At 38.2% G+C, this 20,529-nt stretch overlaps 2 protein-coding genes across 18 annotated transcripts in view; one reads left to right on the top strand and one right to left on the bottom strand.

Moving 5' to 3' along the window:
- LOC132905038 (disks large 1 tumor suppressor protein) overlaps window positions 1–20,529 on the top strand; it is a 523,073-nt gene that overhangs the window by 138,029 nt on the left and 364,515 nt on the right. For 4 of the 17 annotated variants that reach the window (XM_060955960.1, XM_060955990.1, XM_060956123.1 and 1 more), the window contains exons 1-2: window positions 8,743–9,261; window positions 10,004–10,618. The exons of 6 other annotated variants lie outside the window; for them this stretch is intronic. The gene's annotated coding sequence lies outside the window, so the exon portion shown is untranslated. Of the gene's footprint in view, window positions 1–8,741; window positions 9,262–10,003; window positions 10,619–20,529 lie in introns of those variants that run through there. 7 more of the 17 variants (XM_060956010.1, XM_060956031.1, XM_060956128.1 and 4 more) reach the window with 4 other exon arrangements.
- LOC132916023 (elongation of very long chain fatty acids protein 1-like) lies at window positions 1,864–3,453 on the bottom strand. The gene is made up of 3 exons (XM_060975768.1): window positions 3,120–3,453; window positions 2,772–3,043; window positions 1,864–2,661 (listed from the first exon to the last, which is right to left on the bottom strand). Exons 1-3 carry the CDS (start codon window positions 3,208–3,210, stop codon window positions 2,344–2,346), a joined length of 681 nt encoding a protein of 226 aa, XP_060831751.1. The 5' UTR covers window positions 3,211–3,453; the 3' UTR covers window positions 1,864–2,343.

Here is a 20,529-nt window from a genome sequence, read left to right on the forward strand (position 1 = left end):
GACCATTAGCTAATGTCAAGTCTTAGGAAGAAGTATTTGTTAGCGACTTAAATGGTTTGGTTAATTGGAGTACTTTGTATTAAATGAAAAGTTTGAATTGGAAGTTCTAGCTTAAACAACCATCGTTCTTTCCCTTTCTAAATCGATAATTTTCAAATTCTTAACAAAAGGAGAATTGTACGCTGGTTTGAAAAGAAATAGTTGAGCTATCGAATTTCGTATGCGTTCTTGTGTAAGTCTGTTGCATGGTGCATGCAAGTTTGCGATGCAGAGCCATAGCACGCGTTCTTAAGTTCGGCAACTAGTTCACAATCCCATAATCCCTGTTCGGGGCTTAGCATTCTCGTGGTGACGTGCCAATCGCTATTGAAAAGCAGGACAGAAACTCTCGGGTTCTATGTGTCCTAATTAGAACTTAGAGTTTTCCTGTCTATGAGCAACTAAATTAAAGTGTGAATACTCTCATATGTTGAATAGCTACTATTGTGTTCTCACGAGCTCAAATTGAATTTCACGCAATCATTCGGTATATTGCAAAATAATATTCTCTCTATCGTTTCCATTTCCGTATTCTACGTTGCCTTCCTATTCAGGTCGTGTTTGTAAAGGTGAATAAAATCTTCGTTGATTCATATGTCGAAATTTTGTCTCCACGAGTTGCACTTTGAAAACCAACCTTTCAAAGATACGTGAAGAAACCTCTTAATCTCCTCAAGCTACACATCGAAAAGTGATATTTTTTCGGTAACTATAATTAGTCTTTTGATGGCAGCTAGAACTAGAGAGAAAAAAAGAGATTCATCTAGATTTTATTAGATAGAATTCATCTAGATTTTTACTATTCATGATATAGTATATATACATATTGGAAACCATAAATTCGAGTAGTTGCATCGATATCAATTTGTCTATATCAGCTATTTATATACACACTTTATATACTTGTATATCTCTTTCCTTCGTTTCTTTTTTAATATTTTCAACATATTTTTAATATATTTATAACTTGTTTTCTTTATGTTTCAGGTAAGCGACTCCTCAGCTTTCTTCTCATGAATATTTTTCAAATTACGCACGTAAGTTCTCGTACTTATATCCATGAATTACGACATGAATAATTCCAATTAGGCATTATAAAATCAGTCAAATTCATAAAAGGTCACGTTAAATGCTATCATTTCTCTCAAGCATTAAACTTCGTGTTATTTATTCGCAATCCTAGGCTGACAGCTTCCGTGCATAAATGATTAAATGAGAAATGAGGTAGCCATCATGATATAATAAGGTCCTTAATTAATCAAGTAGTGACACTGATTGATGCAGTGACTAACTTAATACTTATACTTCGTAGAGCCTTAACCAATTTTTCGTGTTCTAACTTTATCGACTATTTTGTCAATTCGCGAATTGACACATATCGATGTGTTAAAAAAAAAAAAAAAAAAAAAAAAATTAAAACAAAAAGATAAAGGGCAGTACAAGATTCAAAAATACTAAGGAAATGAATTATGCAATGTTTGCTTATTTGCTTAGATAGAATCTATCGATTCGTCTGCTTAAACATCTCATTGTTAAGCAAGTGAACTTTAACTCTTGGTCGGTTCCATAACCTTGCAACAATGTGTAGACTATGATGCATACGATGATAGTTCACGTTAGTGTTGGTGCATCTGTAATTTCATTCCATTGTTACCATTTTGGAACTTTTGAGTATGCTAATCGCCGATTGCACATATCATTTGAATAATATGGTTTACTACGTTCGTTTGAATTCTGATACACATATATTTATACTAACCTTGTAATACTTCAGTTCATTGAACTTTACGATGTAGTTTCTCTTATGTTTTATTGATAAGTATCTACAAATATCATTTTTATATAGACATCGTCATAATTGGTAACTTAACTTATAGCCAGTTCAATCGAAACGATTAAACTATTCATTGAAATAATATTTATAGCGGTAGTTTTCGTTATATCTCTTTCGAAAGCGTCTTCTTTCATTGATTAGGTTATATTTTGTAGTTTTGTGATTAAAACAGATGCATTTACGATCATAATAAAAACGTATTATATTGAATACACAATTTTTCACGAATTCCATATGGTTCAACGTTCCTTTGAAGCAGATTTCGTGTATTTTCTTTGATAAAAGTTGTAAAAAAGAATGAAATTTATGATTAAATTGGTCGCCGAAATAGTGCCTGGTAGTTTCGGTACAGGACAAGACGGAAGAAGCGATTGCACATTTTGTATCAGTAAAATTATAAATTGTGCCTGATATAACGAGAAAAATAGTATATTAAAATTGACTAAATAAGTTATGATTAAACTTAAAATTTAATTTACACTTACCATTTGCACGATGGTCAATATTGGTTTATATGTAGCTAATACTCTCCGAAACTTTGGACCAAACGTGCTAAGGAAGTAATAGGTATACATGATCACGTGTACGCCGCAGTTTACGAGCAGAGTGAACGAAGACATCGCCACCGGAACATATTTTGTTGTAAGCCAACATAATAAGATCGTAGTTACATGATGGTATAGATGCAAAAATGAAACTTGTTCCTTCTTCTTTCTAAGAACGAAGACGAACGTTTCCACGAAATGGATCAATTTCAACATTGTTACCAACCACATTATATAAGTTAACTGTAATAACAAAACTATTAATGAATAAAGTTCTTTCATAAACAGATTAAGATTGATAAACAAAATTGTACATATTAAGTGTTTCGTAATAATTGTGATGGTTAACGCACCTTGAGAGGACCAGGTTTATACGAAAAATCTGGTATTTCACAGTACATGGTTATTTCAGTGAACCAGCCTACAGTGATGAATTGCTGCACCACATATATGTTAGCGATAATTTGAAAGACATTGTAGTATTTCATGAAGGTATTCAAGTCGTACGGTTTTCTATCTTTCATGAATTCGGGACCATATTTTAGAGCAAAGTATAAGTAAAACAATACGATGGAAGGTATAATAACAGGCGATCCGATAAATGGTAAACCATTTGTCCTTGGATCTAAAAATTAGCAAGCAGGATTATGAGTATTCCTCGTACGAATTTGTCTCGGAAATTTTGAGTTTTTGGTACTCACCAGCATTCTGATTCCAATAAAAATCGTAAAGCTCTACGAATCCCATTCTTGATATTTTCTCTGTTTCTGTCATTTGCGATCCATGAACCATTCTTGGCTTTTTACTAGAATATTTTGCTCATACCGATCATTGCAGCTTTATGTCTATGACCGTAATGAAACTCCTTACGTCGATTGATGTATAATAGTAACTATTCGACGTTCGTCGTGAACAGGAGGTATTTATACATGTGAACAATGGGAGCACTCTTGTGTCACACGAATACATTTGTATATGCATATGTAAGTGCATTTATATCTACATACATCAAAATATATATGCGCATTAATTTAATTAAATACGAATGTCTTTCTGATAAGTAAAGATCACAAGGTTAGAAGTATTAGTAAGTAAGTAATGACAAAATTGAATGATACTTATCATATTATTCACGGTTTTATAATATAACTTAATATCCGCATTCAGAAAGGTTGGCAAGACAAATTGAGTTATAATGTTATCAAAAATTAAATTATAACTTTATACATAGTGAACTCTATTATATATAAAAATTATAAAAAAGTCAAAGTGTTTTCACACTATAAATTAAACATTGCTTCTATAACTTCTTTCCTCGTCGATTAATACGTTATTTGTGTTTCATTAAGATATTCGCATAATAAGTTAGTCAGTGATGTAAATCGGTTACATACAAACGCTTCTTGGAAATTTAATAGACCTAATAAACTAAGGGTGGGGATCCCGGCGAAGAAATAATTGAAAAGTTAGTCGGAGCTTGAGTTCCCTGGAAAACATATTAAGTATCTCTAATTAAGGTAGCTTAGTCAAAACGGATAGAAGGGAATCGATACCAATTCAACTATTCAGTTCCTCGCTCCACGAGGAACGCCTCTTAAAATCGAAGAAACCCTCGAACGATAATGAAAAAAGTTGACCGCGCCTCCACCTTGGCTGCGTTTCGTTGGAAATTAATGCAAATGAGTATTGATATTTTTATCCCATGCCGCATCTTCGAATAATCTGGTGGTCTCCGCCAAATCGGCAAAACCCAAACATCTTTCTATCGAGATTCGAGACTCGAATGCATCGCGTTATTTATCCAACTCGAGTAGTTAGGAGAGTATCGAGGTTCACAAGTAAATTTAAAGCCAAATCCAGGGCCGAGTTTCTTGACTCGATTCACCGAATTTTCTATACTCAAATATCGAAACTTAATATTGGTGTCTTATTTCGACAAGGACGTAACGTTCTTCCTTTGATCTCGCCAACTTCAAAATTTCCAATATTCGATCTGAGCCTTGTCTCGCGAGCACGAAGGAACTCACATGGATCTGGCCTGCATCCGAAGTTGCAAGAGGTCGGGCTCAGGTTAAAAGTTAAAGAGAGTCAAGCCAGGCCATGAAGTAGTAATCGGGCAGTTAAGGTAGCCGGCTGTTTCGAGCCCATAAAGTTGCTAGTGGGATGTATTAAGCATCGCTAATCGAGGTAGTTTAGTCGACAGGGATGCTGGCAAGAGTAGAGTGGTAACTTGGTCGACGGGTAGGGGGATGTTAGGACGGCAGAGGAAGAGCATTAGCTGCCCCCCAGAGCCTCCCGCTAAGTGCTGCAATTTATTTTATTACCCTTCGCGCGTCTACGTTTGGAAACCTTTGGTCGACGCGCTTCCATTCGTGGCGAAAACACCAATAGGTCGCGGAAACGTAATTTACACCGAGAGTTGCGGAGAGTCGCGGTGCGAACTAAACTGGAGAACGAGTAGAAAATGTATTGACGGGCGAAAACAGAGGGCGTTTTGTTCGCTGTCGTTGGCACTTCGTTTCTGTCGACATTTCAGCTTTCTCCCCTCCTTCCGCAGCCCGCGGGAAGTCTGATCTGATTTTCCTTTCGATTGTCTCTTGATTTACAGCGCCGAATCTCGACGAATACTAGATATGGACGTAGTCGCGTACATACGTATGCATATATTTCCAGGATGGAAAGAAGTTATATGCAGTACTAAATTCAAATTCGCATAGAAATTTTTAAGGTGAGTTATTAAAAATTTCCACTTTATTTTCATATTTGATATTCATTTTTCTTTGACATTTTTTACCCTCACGATGACTGGAATACAGTGGGTTTCATAAAAGAGAAGATTTGATCTTGAATAATTATAACATAATTTTCTTCCATTGTATACGTATGTGTAAGTCATCGGCAAAACAATAAGTACGAACATAGAGCGATTCGAACGTGTAGCAGTGGAAACATCATGAAAACGAGGTCACCCAAATTTCGCGATGATGATTATTGGCAGAGTTCAATAAACTCGAATTGCATTTTTTTCCCGAGAACGAGTTTCGAAACGTAGTTTTCCGGAATTGGTAATTGCTTTTTTACGAGATACGATAGTGATTCTTCTCTCCGTACGTGACTGTATTTTTTCTCACAGATTGATGTTTCAATTAACTTTTTCTTTATGACAGAGGCATGTTGCATAGAAATAGCTTCTGTTTCGTGCGAAACATAAAATAGCACGTATATTTAATTATTTCCACGCGTACCTACACCGCGAGTAAAAAAATCAAAAGAAAATCAAATATTGAACATATGCTATCAGAGTTGCTGTTCCAAACCTACTAGAATAGCAACGAATACACACGAAAATGCACGCTATGCTCTTTGGCCTGGACAATCGTTCAGAGTATTGTTTGGAAGGAAAACGGAAGAAAAAGAAGAGACACAAAATAGAGAGCCTCTGTGTCAGACGAGAGGTACATTTAAAGCGGTACGAAGGCAAAATAGCGAAAAAGGGCGGGAGTGAAGGGTTGCGCGTGATAGAACAAGAGCAAGCTACTCGAAGGAAAAGCTAAAATACCGACCGCGCGGCAATTGGACTGCGATTCGTTGTAGGATTACCGTATTGCTCGGCAACACATGAAATAATTCTACACGGCTAATATGATATAAATCCGGCGCGGTGGCTGGCGTTTCCGCTCGGCAGGCAGACTTAAATGCGACTTAACGTGCTTCGAATACGCTGTTTAAATGTGGTACAGTTTGTTCGATGTTTAAACGCATCGAGAAGCTTTAGAGAATAATTCTCGTCCCCGTATTTATAGCGGATAATTCACATCGATTCGATTGATCCAAAAATGTATTGGTTAGCTTCATTGTACGTAGAAATTCTTTTATATCATTTCTGACGATAAATTTTAGGAATTATGTTTCTAAGGAAAAGTCTGGAACTTTGATCCCTACCTTCCAGAAACAGCACCTAGAATTAGCACATGACTCATTCGATTAGATATAAGGGTTTCAATGTGGGAAAGCGATACAAGCGAACTTTTTTATTTAAAACGAATTAAATAGAAATTAAGAAAATATGAATATTATAGTATTTCATATGTACAGTATTTGATAGACAAAATTGTAATCCATATTATGATATGTCACAAATGGTTACAAATTTTCTTTAAATATACTTACACATTATGTTACTACTTATACTTATGCATTTAAGTATACTTATTATATTATTATTCTATTATTATATTATTATTATTATATCATTATTCATTAGTATTCTATTACACTGCAACCTCGTTCCGTATTTTCAAGACCAGATTTCATTATTTTAATACAAAGCTCTATTCTGTTCGCACTTGCAGATAAGGAATGTAACGGCGATCTGGAACGCAACAGCAAATTAACTTTAAGGTTACTTTAATCTAACCTTACCTCCTGTATCTTTATTACTTTCTTTTATTTTTATCTTCCTCGTGGCACAAAGGGATTGCAGCCATTTCCGGCATTCTACCGTGTAATGATTACACAGGGCAAAATTAGGGAACTTTTCGTTGGCATTTAATATCAGGTCGTTTCGTTGTATTCCAATATACCGTTCATCGACAGTATCGAAGGCAACGCGGGACGATTGTAAAAAGCTGACGCAGAACACGCCGTCGATTTAAATGTAATGCAACGGGAGAGTCAATAAAAATGAAAATAGCGGCCGTAGCAAGGAACATTGAAAACTCGTCGCGTTCATTGCAGAACGGCCTAGAAAGCTCGTCATTCCGACTCAGATAGAAATAGAAAATTACCATAACGATTGCCGATACTTGTTCCATCAATCGACAGGTTCTGTGAAAATTTTGCACAAATTCTGGTTGCAATTATTTATCGTGTCTCATTTAATAAAAAGAATTCATACAATCAAAAAATTGGCAATTATAAATTGAATATAAATAGATTTTCAACCACTTACTATTCATGCGAACTCCTAGATAGATTGATAAATATGCAGAATAAATCTGGGAATAGAACGTTTCGGTCAACTTAATGCGACATAAAACTCAATAATGTTTTTGTATAATTGATTTGTTATAGAAAAAATGGGAAAATATGTTCGCGGAGATGGAAATCGAGTAGAATCAGTTAGCAGATAGGAAAAGGTACGAGCGCAAGTCCAATTGATTTTAAAAACGATTTCCCAAAAACGATTTGGATCGCTGGTAATCCCAGGGCTCCGCTTGTCGAAAGTAACGAACAAGTGGAACAAACGGTACCAGCCAGAAAAAGCTGCGGAGTCAGAGGAATTTCACCAGACGACGCTATTTTTTAATTTACCAGTATTTCACGCCCGTTGTTCTATTTCCTTCTCTCCTTGTCTCTTCTGTTTTATGTTTCTATCTTTTTCTGTCTGGAAAACGGAAATATTTGCAATTCAAAATTTAATGCTTGGTTCCTTAATTAAGTAATTGGAAGGTAGCGTGACGTCGACCGAGCAAACCTATCAATTACATGCTCGATTGGACCGAGAGGTTTGTATCAGAATGTCAGTTCCACTGTCGCAGATACAACTAGGGAACGAATAACGAGAACAGAGAGGGATTGGAAAACAGGAATCGAATAGGTTGAAAGAGAGATCTGAACAGAGAAGTATATCGTTGGAATCGTGCAGAGCAATGATGGGAAGTGTAAAAAATCGACGAGGTTAGGAAAAGAGATCGTTAACAGAGGAGTCGAGTAGTTGCTGGAATGAAAAGAAAAATATATAGAAAATTTTTGTACAATAAAAAATATTTAATAACAATGAATGTTAATAAAAGAAGTCAAATTTTTGTAGTATTCGAATACCAAAATGGAGGAAACAGAAAAGCGGCGAGAAAAATAGTGCAGTAGGATATATAAAGATTAACAAAGAACCGAGCAAACAAAAGTTATCTCTAATTATCTATTCCGAAAGAAAGAAAAGAAAATGTATGTGTTTGGCGAAAGAGACAAGAGAAATAAATCGAGAAAAGGAAGAAAGACGAAACAAACTAGAACCGACGAGAAATAAGTAATAGTAGCGAAAAATTTAGTAAACAACGATGCAAAGAATGAAATAACATGGGAAGTATTATGAGACAGAAAGAAAGAATACAGGCACAGATAAGAAAGAAACGAGAGAAAGAAAGACAAGACAGGTTGGTGGGATTGAGAAGGACGGAGGAACGGAGGGATCGTCGTGGCGTTTGCGCCTGGGGTTGTCGAGGACAGCGCGAAGAGGGTGTGCAAGGGTGATCGGCGTAGGTGGCGGCGCTTGGAGGGTGGGAGGACAGGGAAAGGCGTGGAATTGGTGGAGGCAGTCAGTGGCTCGCCGCGCGCCACAACGACCGTCGGATCTAGCCGTTGAGTTTTTCCACTTGTTACCGTATCGCACCCACGTCCATACTGTACTCTTCTCCTCTACCCCACCGTTTGATTTTTTTCCTTTCCATTTGTTTCGTTCGCTACTCTGGACTGTGAACGCGCGTCCGATTTGCCTGCACAAGTTCGATCACACAACCCGCGTTCTCGTCAAACTCTTGAGTCTTCAGGATTGTGATCTGTGATCCAGTGCCTGCGGCTGTCGACTGATCCTGATCTAGTGTTCTGAGAAATGAATGCGTTGGTTACAGTGTGAAATCAAATGTTCTTACCAACGAAACGCAACATAACGTAACGGAGAAATGTAACGAGAATGAAAATATTCATCGACATAGTATGTGAGTGAAGGAAAAATCGAAAAGTGAGACACGTATGTTCCTTGAGGGAAAAAATTGTTCCCTTGGTTTTTTGGTTTAAATGTGACGTCTTGGTTCGCCTCTACGTGTTTTCCGTGGATAAGCTGATGTAAATATCTTTCGTACGAGAACGAGATCCGTGTGTACTTTTTATTAAAGTTTCGTGTACACTTTTCTCTCGCGCCGGATTATATTTTGCACCCGCTCTCTGTGCACGTTCCACGTTTCTTCGACGAAGCTTGGAAAGCTTAGGCGTCTCGTGTGACCGAAAGTGTAGCATAGCTTAATCCGAAAAATTATAATTGCAAATCCGAGACCGCATACTTTTACACGACTGTATTTTGAATACATTATACAAATTGAACGTTGCATAAGTCTTCCTTACTTCTGCGGAATTTTATAACCTCTATAGCAGCTTCGACTCTTCCCGACTTTCTATTATTAAAGTGTGCCGACCGCTTATCAGTTTCACCACCGATGTTACACCACGGGGCTTCCGATTCTTGTCTTCTCTGATTCTCATGAATGCCATTTTGTGCGAGGAAAATTTGCACCTCGAAAACGTTTCCTTGTTCAGACGCGATAAATTTACGATAAATTCGCGATACCGGTTACAAATCATCCAGAGCGTCTTTTGTTAAGGAAACAAAAAGGAGAAAATGAAATAAATGCGGAGCTGCGCCATTGTATCAAACCAGACAAATTACGGTGTAATTAATCTTCCCGATCGCCAAAAGCTCTAGTCTAACTTTCAAGAAATTTCTCGGATTACGCGGTGCTGCATTTTCGTCGATGTTAATTTCTTACCACCACAAGACTTTTAATTACACACCACGATCTCGTTCGTATAGAAAGCATTTACATCCAACCTCAACAGCATCTGTTTACGTGACCAGTGTAACTAGTTGACTTAACTCAAGCTCGTGAACAAGTTCCCGTTTTCACGGAACGTTCTCTATGGATCGCCTAGTAATCGCAACGGGGAATTTTCAAAGGATGTTGCAGGTTCTACATTACTACTGAAGCTCCGAGGGAACACGCGCTGTAACCTGGATTAGGTGCACTTGGAAACTCTGGTGCACCATATTTTTGTCGAATTTTCATTTCATCGAGTATTCACATTGCCCTCTCGTGTGAAAAAGACGCGTTCGTCCGTGAACGATCAGCCGTGAATCGAAAGCCTGGATTAATTCGCGGCTGAATGGGATCGCCGGTGCATCGACCTCTCGTCGAGTATAATACCTGTTGTCCGAATTTTACTAGTTTTTTTTCACTCATCTTTTTTTCTTTGCTCTTTACCTGGCTCTTTCACGAGAAGCTCAAGTGAAAAGTGAACGACGTTCAGCTTTCGTCGACCGTCCTCGATCTTGGGATAATAATGTTCGGCAGCAGACGGTCGGTTGCTTTGTTCGGTGCGATGATTCGCCTGTTTCCTGCTTGATGAATCTCTACGAACTTCAAAGCAGGTAACGTAGCACGCGTACCATCGAGAAAGTACTGTCCGAGGAGGATCCTTCTTTTTTTATTCTTTTTAATTTTTCTTTTCTTTTCCTCTTGTTCGTCTTTCGCGCGAAGACGCGAACACAAAAGAAGCTGTTGTTACGCGTTGCTTTTGTCGATCTTCTAAAGTACTGAAATTGCTGGCACTCTTACAAACAAAAAATGGTTTTTCTATGCCCATTACCAGCCGAATGGGGAACAACCATGATCGCACAGTGGCGCGTTCGCGTTACCCGTAAATGGGAGAAAGTGGAACGATCCTCACCTTTTTTCCCATCAGTCTCTTGTTACCTCTACTAGAACTAGTTGTACTTCATGGGCTTTTTCCAATGGAAATTCGTTACCGCTACCGCTACATTCGTTACATTCGTTCCATATTTTTTCTGCGCTAAACAAAAGAATACGTCAGTTCTCCGTTTTTAACGATCAATTTGTAGTAAATAAATGTCGAAGCATTAACAAACATTTGTGTAAAAGCTATACGACAAAAGAAAAGCACGAGAAGACATCTTAGACTTTTCTTGCGAAAGAAACGCGAAAGTTCCGTAGTTATCTCCCGTCTTTCGTTGTGATGTACATGTTTAAATAGTCTGAAGGAACGGCGTAGAATAGGCAAAGAGCCCTAATTTCCAGCTAAAGAGTCGCGAGATGGTTCCGCCGTCGAGTAAATCTGCCGGAATACACAATAACAGGATGCAAATAACGAAGTACTTACGCTTCCCTTTTTTTCATTTTCGACGACAGTTTTATCGAATGCGAAACACAGAGGCATTTCTAGCATCTTCTCTTCCTTTCTTCCTTCTTCTACTGCGAACCTTATCGAATACCGTAAAGGAAACACGAAACGCGACACGACGGTCGATAGGATTTTCAAGCCGGTTAATTTATCCCATTCCGTGTTCCATTTCTCTTGACTCGAGTTCGGTGACTCGTTCTCTTTTATCCTGCTCAAATAATTCTCGCTCTGCTCTTTAACTCATGGTTGCGTCTGCTTTTCAAGCAGAGTTTCACGGGAACGCAGGCTAAGCAGCGGTTTTCATTTCCTGGAAGAAGAACCGCGGCTACGTCGCGTGTCGGATAATGAAAACGCGGCTGTGGCTCGACCGACTTTTCTGATGTTCTCAGTAAACCATCAGTACGCGAACAGCGCAACGAGACAACGGGTAACTGTGTTTCGTCGAAGGAACACAATCTTTTGTTCTCGTGCTCTTGTTGGCCTTTTTGACGTTACATTACACGCGTCAACCTTTATTGCCATGTTGTTTCGTATTTCAAGTGCGACATTTTCTGAAATGTAGATCAACTCCGATTATGTTTGATTCTGACGTCGTATTGCGATAGTTAATTACATTTATCTCGTTGTATAGTCAGGAACTAAGCGTTTCAAATCCGTGACTGAATAAATCCAAATGGAATAATTAGGTTCTTTGCCCGTCGAATACACTTTGGCACGCTTTCTTGGCATTCTGTCCTCCAAACGTTCTAAAAACTCACTCAACGGGCTTTGTGCTTTACCCGCTATGCTACCTTTACAAAGTACCCTTAACAATGTATTCATTCACGTGTGTTTTTCACGCAAGCTAAATTGCTCGCGCGAGAAAAGAAAGAAGGAACCAAAGCGACAGAATTAATTTCGAAAACGTTAAAGTGAGAGTTCTTTTTTCTCGATAGGATTTCCGAATTGGAACGCGAAGCGCGTGGATTTCGTCAAACGCGTGAAATTAAAAACTTTTTGAACGGTATTTAACCTGTTGAAACTCGTGAATACGTCATATTCATATTCCGTTACGTATTTCATTAAATCAGCGGAAATCACAGGGAATTGGTAATACGAGGAAAAGGCACCGGCTGAAATATTTATGAAGTAGCTCGTCGTTTCGCCCGGTGAACGGTCCCCGCGTTTCCTGTTGCATCTCTCAGTCAATAGCGCCCTTTGATTCTTGTCACGATCTGTCGAACGAGACGACTCAACGACCGGGATTGCTCGTTACTAGACTTCTCGCGTCGAAATTCGCCGTGAAATACCGATAGAATCTACCGTTCGATCTAGACACTGATATCGGAGGAAAAGGAACGCGCAAAGTGTGGCTTCGCGTGTCGAAAAGGAAATAGAAAAGGGAAAAATGGGAGAGAACAAGGACACGGGAAACGAAGGAGATACTTGTTTATTGTCAATCACAATGATTCGTGGTTTTATCTTCGAACACGTGTTTAGAATGAAACATTAGCCACATAGATTACTAACAAAGCTAAGATTAATTCCACTCATAACAAAAAGTAAAAACGATAGAAAGCTAAAAACGCAATATATTAATACAGTAAATGAAGGCATATGAACGCTTTAAATGTTGGCGACGTCCTATAAAATTTTTTCTTAAATTAATGATTTACCTGAGTGATACAAATCTCTTTTCTATTCCAGTAGACCAAAAGCGAAATAAGCATTGTTCGATTTTTATTATTCCATGCTATAATCAATTTATAAGTAGGTAATATAAAGGTAAACAATAATTTCCCCAAATATCGATAGAAGATTAGTAAAAACCGTTTATACATCAAAATTTAATCACTTGTAAATTAGCTTTCTCATTCATTATACATTATTGTTTGTCAATTTGAGTATAGGTATGTATGATTTTAATTGCCAATCCAAAAATTTCTTCTTTTCCTTAAATAGCAATGTGAAAAAGCGGTACAAACCATCCTGTAGTTCTAATTGTTATGTGTCAAGAAGCTATTGTATTATATTGCTACATAGCTTGTCCTGCTACAAGCTGCTGCGCTGTATGTTCTTTATCTTTTCAATGAAATTCATTCGTAATCGTGATTTGATGAAGAGGATTTTTGAACACATTTATTCCAAGAAGATTTTGAAAGTTAGGAAAAAGCTTTGTTCTTTACTAAATTGTCAGCACAATATCTGACGAAACGAAAGGGATAAATGATTTCTGAATGATACTTACGAAAAATGGACAGATTGTTTCCAGCATCGGTATACTATTTATTTAAATGTCACTGCGTGTGGTTCGACAAAGAAATAAATATTAAAAATATTTCAACCGGGCCAAAAAATACAAATAAATATTTGGTAAACTGACTTTTATTCACTTCGGATCTCCTAATGTGAAATTTCAGCAAAACTGCACATTACACGTGTGCATTTTTTGCTTTTTGTTCCGAATCCTCATTCAAACGCCGCACTATGAAACTTGGGCTGTAAACGTGCGACCGCGCGAACGTGGTCAGCGAATTTTGATTTTTGTCTTGAATCCTCATTAAAATGCCGCACAGTGTTGTCGTGCGTAAGCATTTCTGACATTTGAACGATTCAAAAGCCACATTAATCAATTCCATAAATTTAAGAGCAAAGAAGAGTAGTGATATTCTAAACATATTTTTTACATTTACTTTGAAGTCTTATTTATTTCACCTTTTTGTAATAAGTAAACTCGTGAAAGCATATAAGTAATTTCATTCTTTTTTTTTTTTTTTTTTTTTTTTGTTAAAATTGGGCACTAATCGAATTAGACGTACATAAGTTAACATGTAATGAAATTGGAAACAGAACAAAGGATACCAAAAGTGTGATGGATGAGTATAGGTTCTGAGAGTTTTATTTAGCAAACAGCAGTTTTTATCATACGTGAGCGTTGCTTGAATACCAAGGTTCTCTTTAAGGGTTCACCGCATGTGTTTCCTTTTGGTTCGATCGACTCTGATCATAGCTGAAAGGCAGTTATGAAAGTTTGCTGACCAACGAGGACAAGCAGCTCGTATTTTTTCTCACTTTCTCCGATGTTTCGTAACAATCATCCATTTCAGTCGTGCTTGTTCGGAACGAAACGATTCCACAAGCTGGTTGTAACGACTTTTATGGGCAACTCTCGAAAGAACGATCAACGAAATAAATTGCTGAGCGTGTTTGATAAAAAATCGTAAGAAGGCGATGTCAACGAAGGGCCGAGGCCAAACGTCGCAGACCACGCGCGAGTTTGGAAAAGTTGATGGCAGATATTACGCGGTTGTGAAAAATGAGCGACGCGTAGAAAAGAAGGAGCGTCATCGTCTTGTTCTATCACGCAGTCACCATGGAAAAACCATTTGACAGTAACGAAGGTAAACTACCGTAATATAAATGAGATTCCATATTCTTCTCTCAAATATTTTCTATATCATCGGCATTGTAGCAAATTGCAAATAAGTATTAAATATAAGCTGTTGAATTTGTCGAAGTTTATTTATTATTTGAATGTTAGTTGAGAATTTTATTTATGAATTTTGAGCCATCACATTTAACCCTTTGAATGGCCGTTACAATAGGAAAGTTCGTCAGTATTGCAAGTAACTGCTTCAAAAGTCGAATGAAACACGAATATTGAACAGTTATAATTCAGATTAAAAAGAGTTTGTCACTTTAAAATGCTGGCTTCACATTCGAGCGAGATAATTATTCGGATAAATTCCTTTCCAACTCCGGGGCGTTTAAACGCAGGCTGATAGCAGATACTACGGACAAAAAGCAGTTCGCCTAACTTTCTCGGCGGCAACAAGTGCCGTTATCGCTGAAGCCTTTAAAAAAAAGGAAAATAATACGCAGTAACGCTTGTAACTTGGAACGCGTTTAGGTGTTCGAGCGAAATTTCGTCGGTACGAAAAGGTGGCCGTAACTCGAAAAAGGAGATGTTTTAGTATCTGCGATCGCAGGTGCTTTTTTCTACCCTGGAGGTGAATAAAATACGCCCCTAAAGTTTGCCGACCTACTTTGCCATCCAACGCAGCTACACACACACACGCGCGCGCGTGCGCATGCTATGTGTGTATACGCGCAGAGCAGAGGAAACGAGCAGTTTGAACGCGAGTGAAAAACGACATCGTTCCTGTTGTCAAATGGATTATTGAAGCACCGTGTCGAACGCGTATTCATTAGTCACGCGAGCTCAGTACCCGACACTTGTGAGCCAAGCCTGATAAATCAATTATAATGTAGGACATCGAAATGCTCGTTGTGTCGAATTCGAACTTTCATAATGCGTCCCTCGGCGTTGTTTGCCTGCTAAATCTCGCACGGAGATAATTAATGATCGCGCCATGTCAAAAGGATGCCGTGTTTTCGGGGAAAGTTTGCAACAAGTCGACCGACAACAAATCGAAATCGATTACATTCTTTCTCGGAACAATCGTCCGATTTGTTGTTTACTGTTAAACATCTGTACGTTAATCTCGCTGATTTACGGTGATTTCAGTTGTTTCTGCGACTTGTAACTGATATGATAGGCATTTTGTCACGTAGATTGTATGCAAGTATGTATAAGAGCATACAAAAATATTTAAACGTTGAAAAAAATTTTATTGAGTGATATGCTTGTTACTTTATTTAAAAACTGGTTAAGTATTCAGATTCTTATTACATAATTCACCAACATTAATTACACAAGCATGAATATCTCAATAAATTTGAGCAATTTTATTCCATAATCAATCATTTTTGTGGGCAGAATGACGAAATCCGTAGCGTGCAGTTTCGATTAACGCCTTATATTCTTCCCGTAAATGAGTATCAAATATCGAAACAAAATTTCAATGTACTTTCTATGTCTTATCTATAATTGTAGAAACGGGGGAGAGTTTTCATTTGACATCTCTTTATCATCGAATCAAATTATTTTACGATACAGGTTTTTTAGTTTTTGTCCATATCCATGTCACTATAGATATTGGAAGCACTTGTAAAGACGTGAACGATATTTACACGGCAGGAAAGAGGACGTGACGGGAGAGAGAAAAAAAGTTTCTAAATATTTGGCTTTCTTGCGAGCGAGGGCATAGATACGTTGTAGATGGCACGGATCGCTCTCCGAATTCACAGGTACGAGAGTTTACCGTTGATTCGGGTCAGAGAATGACCGCGTGCATAACAACCAGGTTTACCGTGAAAATTCGCAGATAGAAAATCGAAGATTCGATTGATTTTTCAAATCGGCCCGCGGCCATACGGCGCTCTGATTAGTTATTTGTTGAATAAACGTCGGCCCACCGTCCTGAATTTGATTTTGCCTGAAATCCAGTCATGTCAAAGCCGGGAACTATCGCGTGGCTTTATTTTACAACCAGGTTTTGAATAAATCGAAGCGTCCATGGGGAACTCGCTTATCTGAATGAAAATCGTGAACGATACGAGATCGAAGGGAGACAACTCTATTGCGTTTCCACAGAAACAAATGATCAACGTTCCAAACGGGAAATACGGTTTGGAATTTTTATGTTTCGTTGGAATTTTGCAATCATGTAATGTAAGCCGACGAAGGTATGCGGATTCGGTACGTTTTATATTTTTACGATAGAGAATGTATACGAACGGCGAGGAAGCAGCATTCGCACGGAAAGACGTATCTTTCAGCGGTCAATTAGTAGTTAGATAACGATACCGCGGAGCCGATGTAACTGCTAATTACATATTCCCTGATCGACAATTTACCTAACTTGACTCGTAAACTGCGTCGAACTGGCGGCTCGAAATCAATTTCTAAATATTCAACCGCATCCTCTCCGATAAAATCGAACGGCTCGGATAATCGATCGTCATAACGGGAATCATAATGATGTAATAATTGAATCGCACAGTAATTACGTTGAGTCGACTATTGGCCACATTTACATGGAAATCCTATTTAAAAGTCGAATCTGCTGTTCCCTTAGAACGATCGAATCGATTAAACGATTTCCCAGATGGAAACAGGATGTTTCAAATCCAGGATAAGACACGCGGGGAGGGGCGGAGTTAAGAGTTTGGCGTGTGCTGTCTTTAAGGACGCTAGGTTACACGGAGAATTTGCATATCCGCGAATATCGACTCAGCCGGTTTGCATAGATGCGCGTTTGCGGTGAACCGTTGAATGGAGTTAGACCCAAGATGCAAACACGTATGTGTGTATATACGCGCGCGAACGTGCTCGCCCGAATCGTATATTAGACAGTCGTTGCTTGAAATTGAAATGTGGGTAACGAGGATCACGTAGAATTAATCGCGGCGGGTCGCGTTCATTAAGACGTCACGTGACCAATAAAATTTCGCTACCGGTCAGAGCTCGGTACTTCCGAAATCCCATTAGAAGCTTTTCATCCGAGAAGTTGACCGCCGGCATTGATTCTAAGTATCGATACAGAATCGAACTGGTTGAGAAGTTTGCTCGTTACAGCCAGCGATTCGACAGAGTCAGATATGTTTGTAATATCAGTCGATGAAGTTTGAACAGCTACAGTTCTACGGTGCTACGTGTCCTTCGATGAGAGAGATTTAGCTTGTCGCGAGATTTACAATTTAGCTGGACAGCTACATGGTACATCGCAAAGAACGTTACTGTCGCGAAAGATATATGGGATGATAGTGTGTCTTCATTATGGGGCGAGACCGCAATCAATAGCAACGCTTTTAGCGATGCATTACACGCCATGCTGTACTCATCAATAATGAGTCGCGTCGAGATGGTTGTACTATTACCTGACAGATGTTTCATGCTAATAGCTGGCGTGTGTTAATAACACGAATGTGGTGAATGCCTTCAGAAATTCATAGAAACCATGTCAATTATGCAAAACATTTGTGGTAATATATTCTATGCCTGAAAACCAGATTAATTTGAATCTCTGTTATAATTTATTCAATTTCATCTAAGATTAGCAAATTCGACAATTTAGAAGGAAGGAAATATAGAAAAGGAAGGAAAATTTTTACTGACCACATCCATAATATCCATAATTGTCTGACAATTTGTTTAGTTATATATGAAAGTCACTCCCTGTTAAACTATAGACAGTAATTATTCTGTTTGTTCGTCGTATATCACGACCATCCTACATGTCTAGCTATCCTACATGTGCCGTTGCATGTTTGATCATGTATATGGAACGTAGCACTGGTCTGACCATAGAGAGATATATTCTACTTGTACGTGTAGCAGAAAGATGTACTACTTGCTTCATTGTAAATACGACCATCTTGTCTTTTCTCAACGCATAACTGTTAAATTAAATATTTTACTTGTACTATTTTCATTTTACTTTCGTTTACCACTTCGTTTATATATCTTCCATGATCTTGAAGCAGCTAATACGAATGAGAAGGAAATTTTTGTGTTTTTTAATGAAAATCGTCTAAAATTTCTGGATGAAATTTAGGCCGTTAGCGATACGTGAATCTGTTTTCGACACATGGTTTTTCTCGAAAATGATCGAGTTAAGCTAATCCGTGTGTCAATGGTATTATAATGAGACACGACATTGCAACCAGAATAATTACAGTGTCTCTTAAACGAACGGAAGTTGGAAGTTTGAATTTGCAAATCTTGGTATGTCTCCTGTCGTTCTTCTCTTCTTTCTCCTCGCCTCTTTCGTTTCCTTCCTTCTCGTTTCCTGTGAAATTTGTCGAATTAACTTTGCAAATTCGTCCCTCTAACATTCGCCACCCATCCTCCGTAGTTGTGGAATTAAAGTCAACTATAAAACCCACTTCCCCTAACCTCTCCTGGAGATGAATACTAAATTTTTGAGTCCCAGAACTAATCTACGTTTTAAACAGTGTCATAAATGAAACAAAGTGTGGTCAGTTTCGTTAGAATAGAGCTGCAAAGGAAAGTTTACATCATTGAAATTTTTCTGATTAGGAATCTTATAGTGTGTCTGAGACACTCCATATGAAATACTCCACATGAAAATCATCCACAAAGTTCTGCCGTGAATTCCAACATGGTCTAAAGATTAATGTTTCGTTACTTTCGATTTTATCGCGCGCGATGTTGCGGCGCAATTAAACTGGTTACGAGAAAACTAGCGTAACGTAAGTATTTTGTCTAGGATCAGGGTGTTGTTCAAGAGAAAACGCCTTGAATTCCTTCGTTGTAATTCAATTTCGGAGTCCATTGGGTTATGTTAATTTTTCTTCAGCTCACTTCGGACAGTTAACGAACTCAACAGAATGCTTTGCATTATTTAATGGACTGGCAATACTAGTTTCCTAGAGTCAGTGGGAGGCGAGGAGGGGATAGAAAGTTGTGTTTTTGCCAGGAATTTCGCCGGTAAACACGATTAACGCGATAACCCACGGGCGCGGAAATTTAATGCGAGACTCGGAGATTAATTAATTATGAGCATTCTGCGAGCGTTACTCGCGGAACGCCGGTTTTACGGAGAAACTTGGAGAAGTTGATTAACCGCGTTCCTTGGAAAAGGTGAACGGCGGTGTAATAATGCCGCGACGATCCTCTTTAACGAATTTCAACTCCGTTATCCTTTCGAATTCGATGATAAGTTCGCAGGAACATTTTAACTTATCTCGTTCGTCAAGAACGAGTATAAAAATTCCGAAGGTGGAGGGTAGAAAATTCTGAAAGTACCTGTGAAACTAGACCCGCAACTACGAAAGAAATCTACATCCCGTGCTGACTTGGAAATGTTCGAGGGACGAAAGTACACGGAAAGAGCGGATAAACTCGAACCCATTCGCATCGTACCAGTTTCTAAACTATGTATGGAAAGGTTCATTAAAGTATGTCGGCGTATGAATAACTACAATCGAAAAGATTCGCGAATTTCTTTCGAAAAGTCCGCCGTGGCTTCGGATAAACATGTTTGAGATCTCTTAAAGTTCAGCAACAATGATCGCGCAAACACTCACGAGTGTTCCATTTGAATCGTCTCGAGTAAAGCTCGAAATCGGAGGCGATACATACTTAACAAGCCCTCAAATTGATTTTCAACACTTTGAATTGAATATTTTTAAATAAATATAAATACGAAGAAAAGTGAGCTTCACCTTTCTCAGTGAAGATTTACATGCCGAAAGCTCTTTCTTTATATCGTATTAAAATATATATTAATATAT

The sequence above is a fragment of the Bombus pascuorum genome, chromosome 1 (genome assembly GCF_905332965.1).
Source record: "Bombus pascuorum chromosome 1, iyBomPasc1.1, whole genome shotgun sequence".
In the NCBI taxonomy this organism is placed as follows: Eukaryota; Metazoa; Arthropoda; class Insecta; order Hymenoptera; family Apidae; genus Bombus; species Bombus pascuorum.

Excerpts from the sequence above, each read along its gene's own strand:
- LOC132916023 (XM_060975768.1), bottom strand. The coding sequence starts at position 3,210 with ATGGTTCATGGATCGCAAATGACAGAAACAGAGAAAATATCAAGAATG. Across the intron at positions 3,044-3,119 it reads TTATTGGAATCAGAATGCTG|ATCCAAGGACAAATGGTTTA; the intron begins GTGAGTACCAAA and ends GCTAATTTTTAG. Across the intron at positions 2,662-2,771 it reads ATAAACCTGGTCCTCTCAAG|TTAACTTATATAATGTGGTT; the intron begins GTGCGTTAACCA and ends TTGTTATTACAG.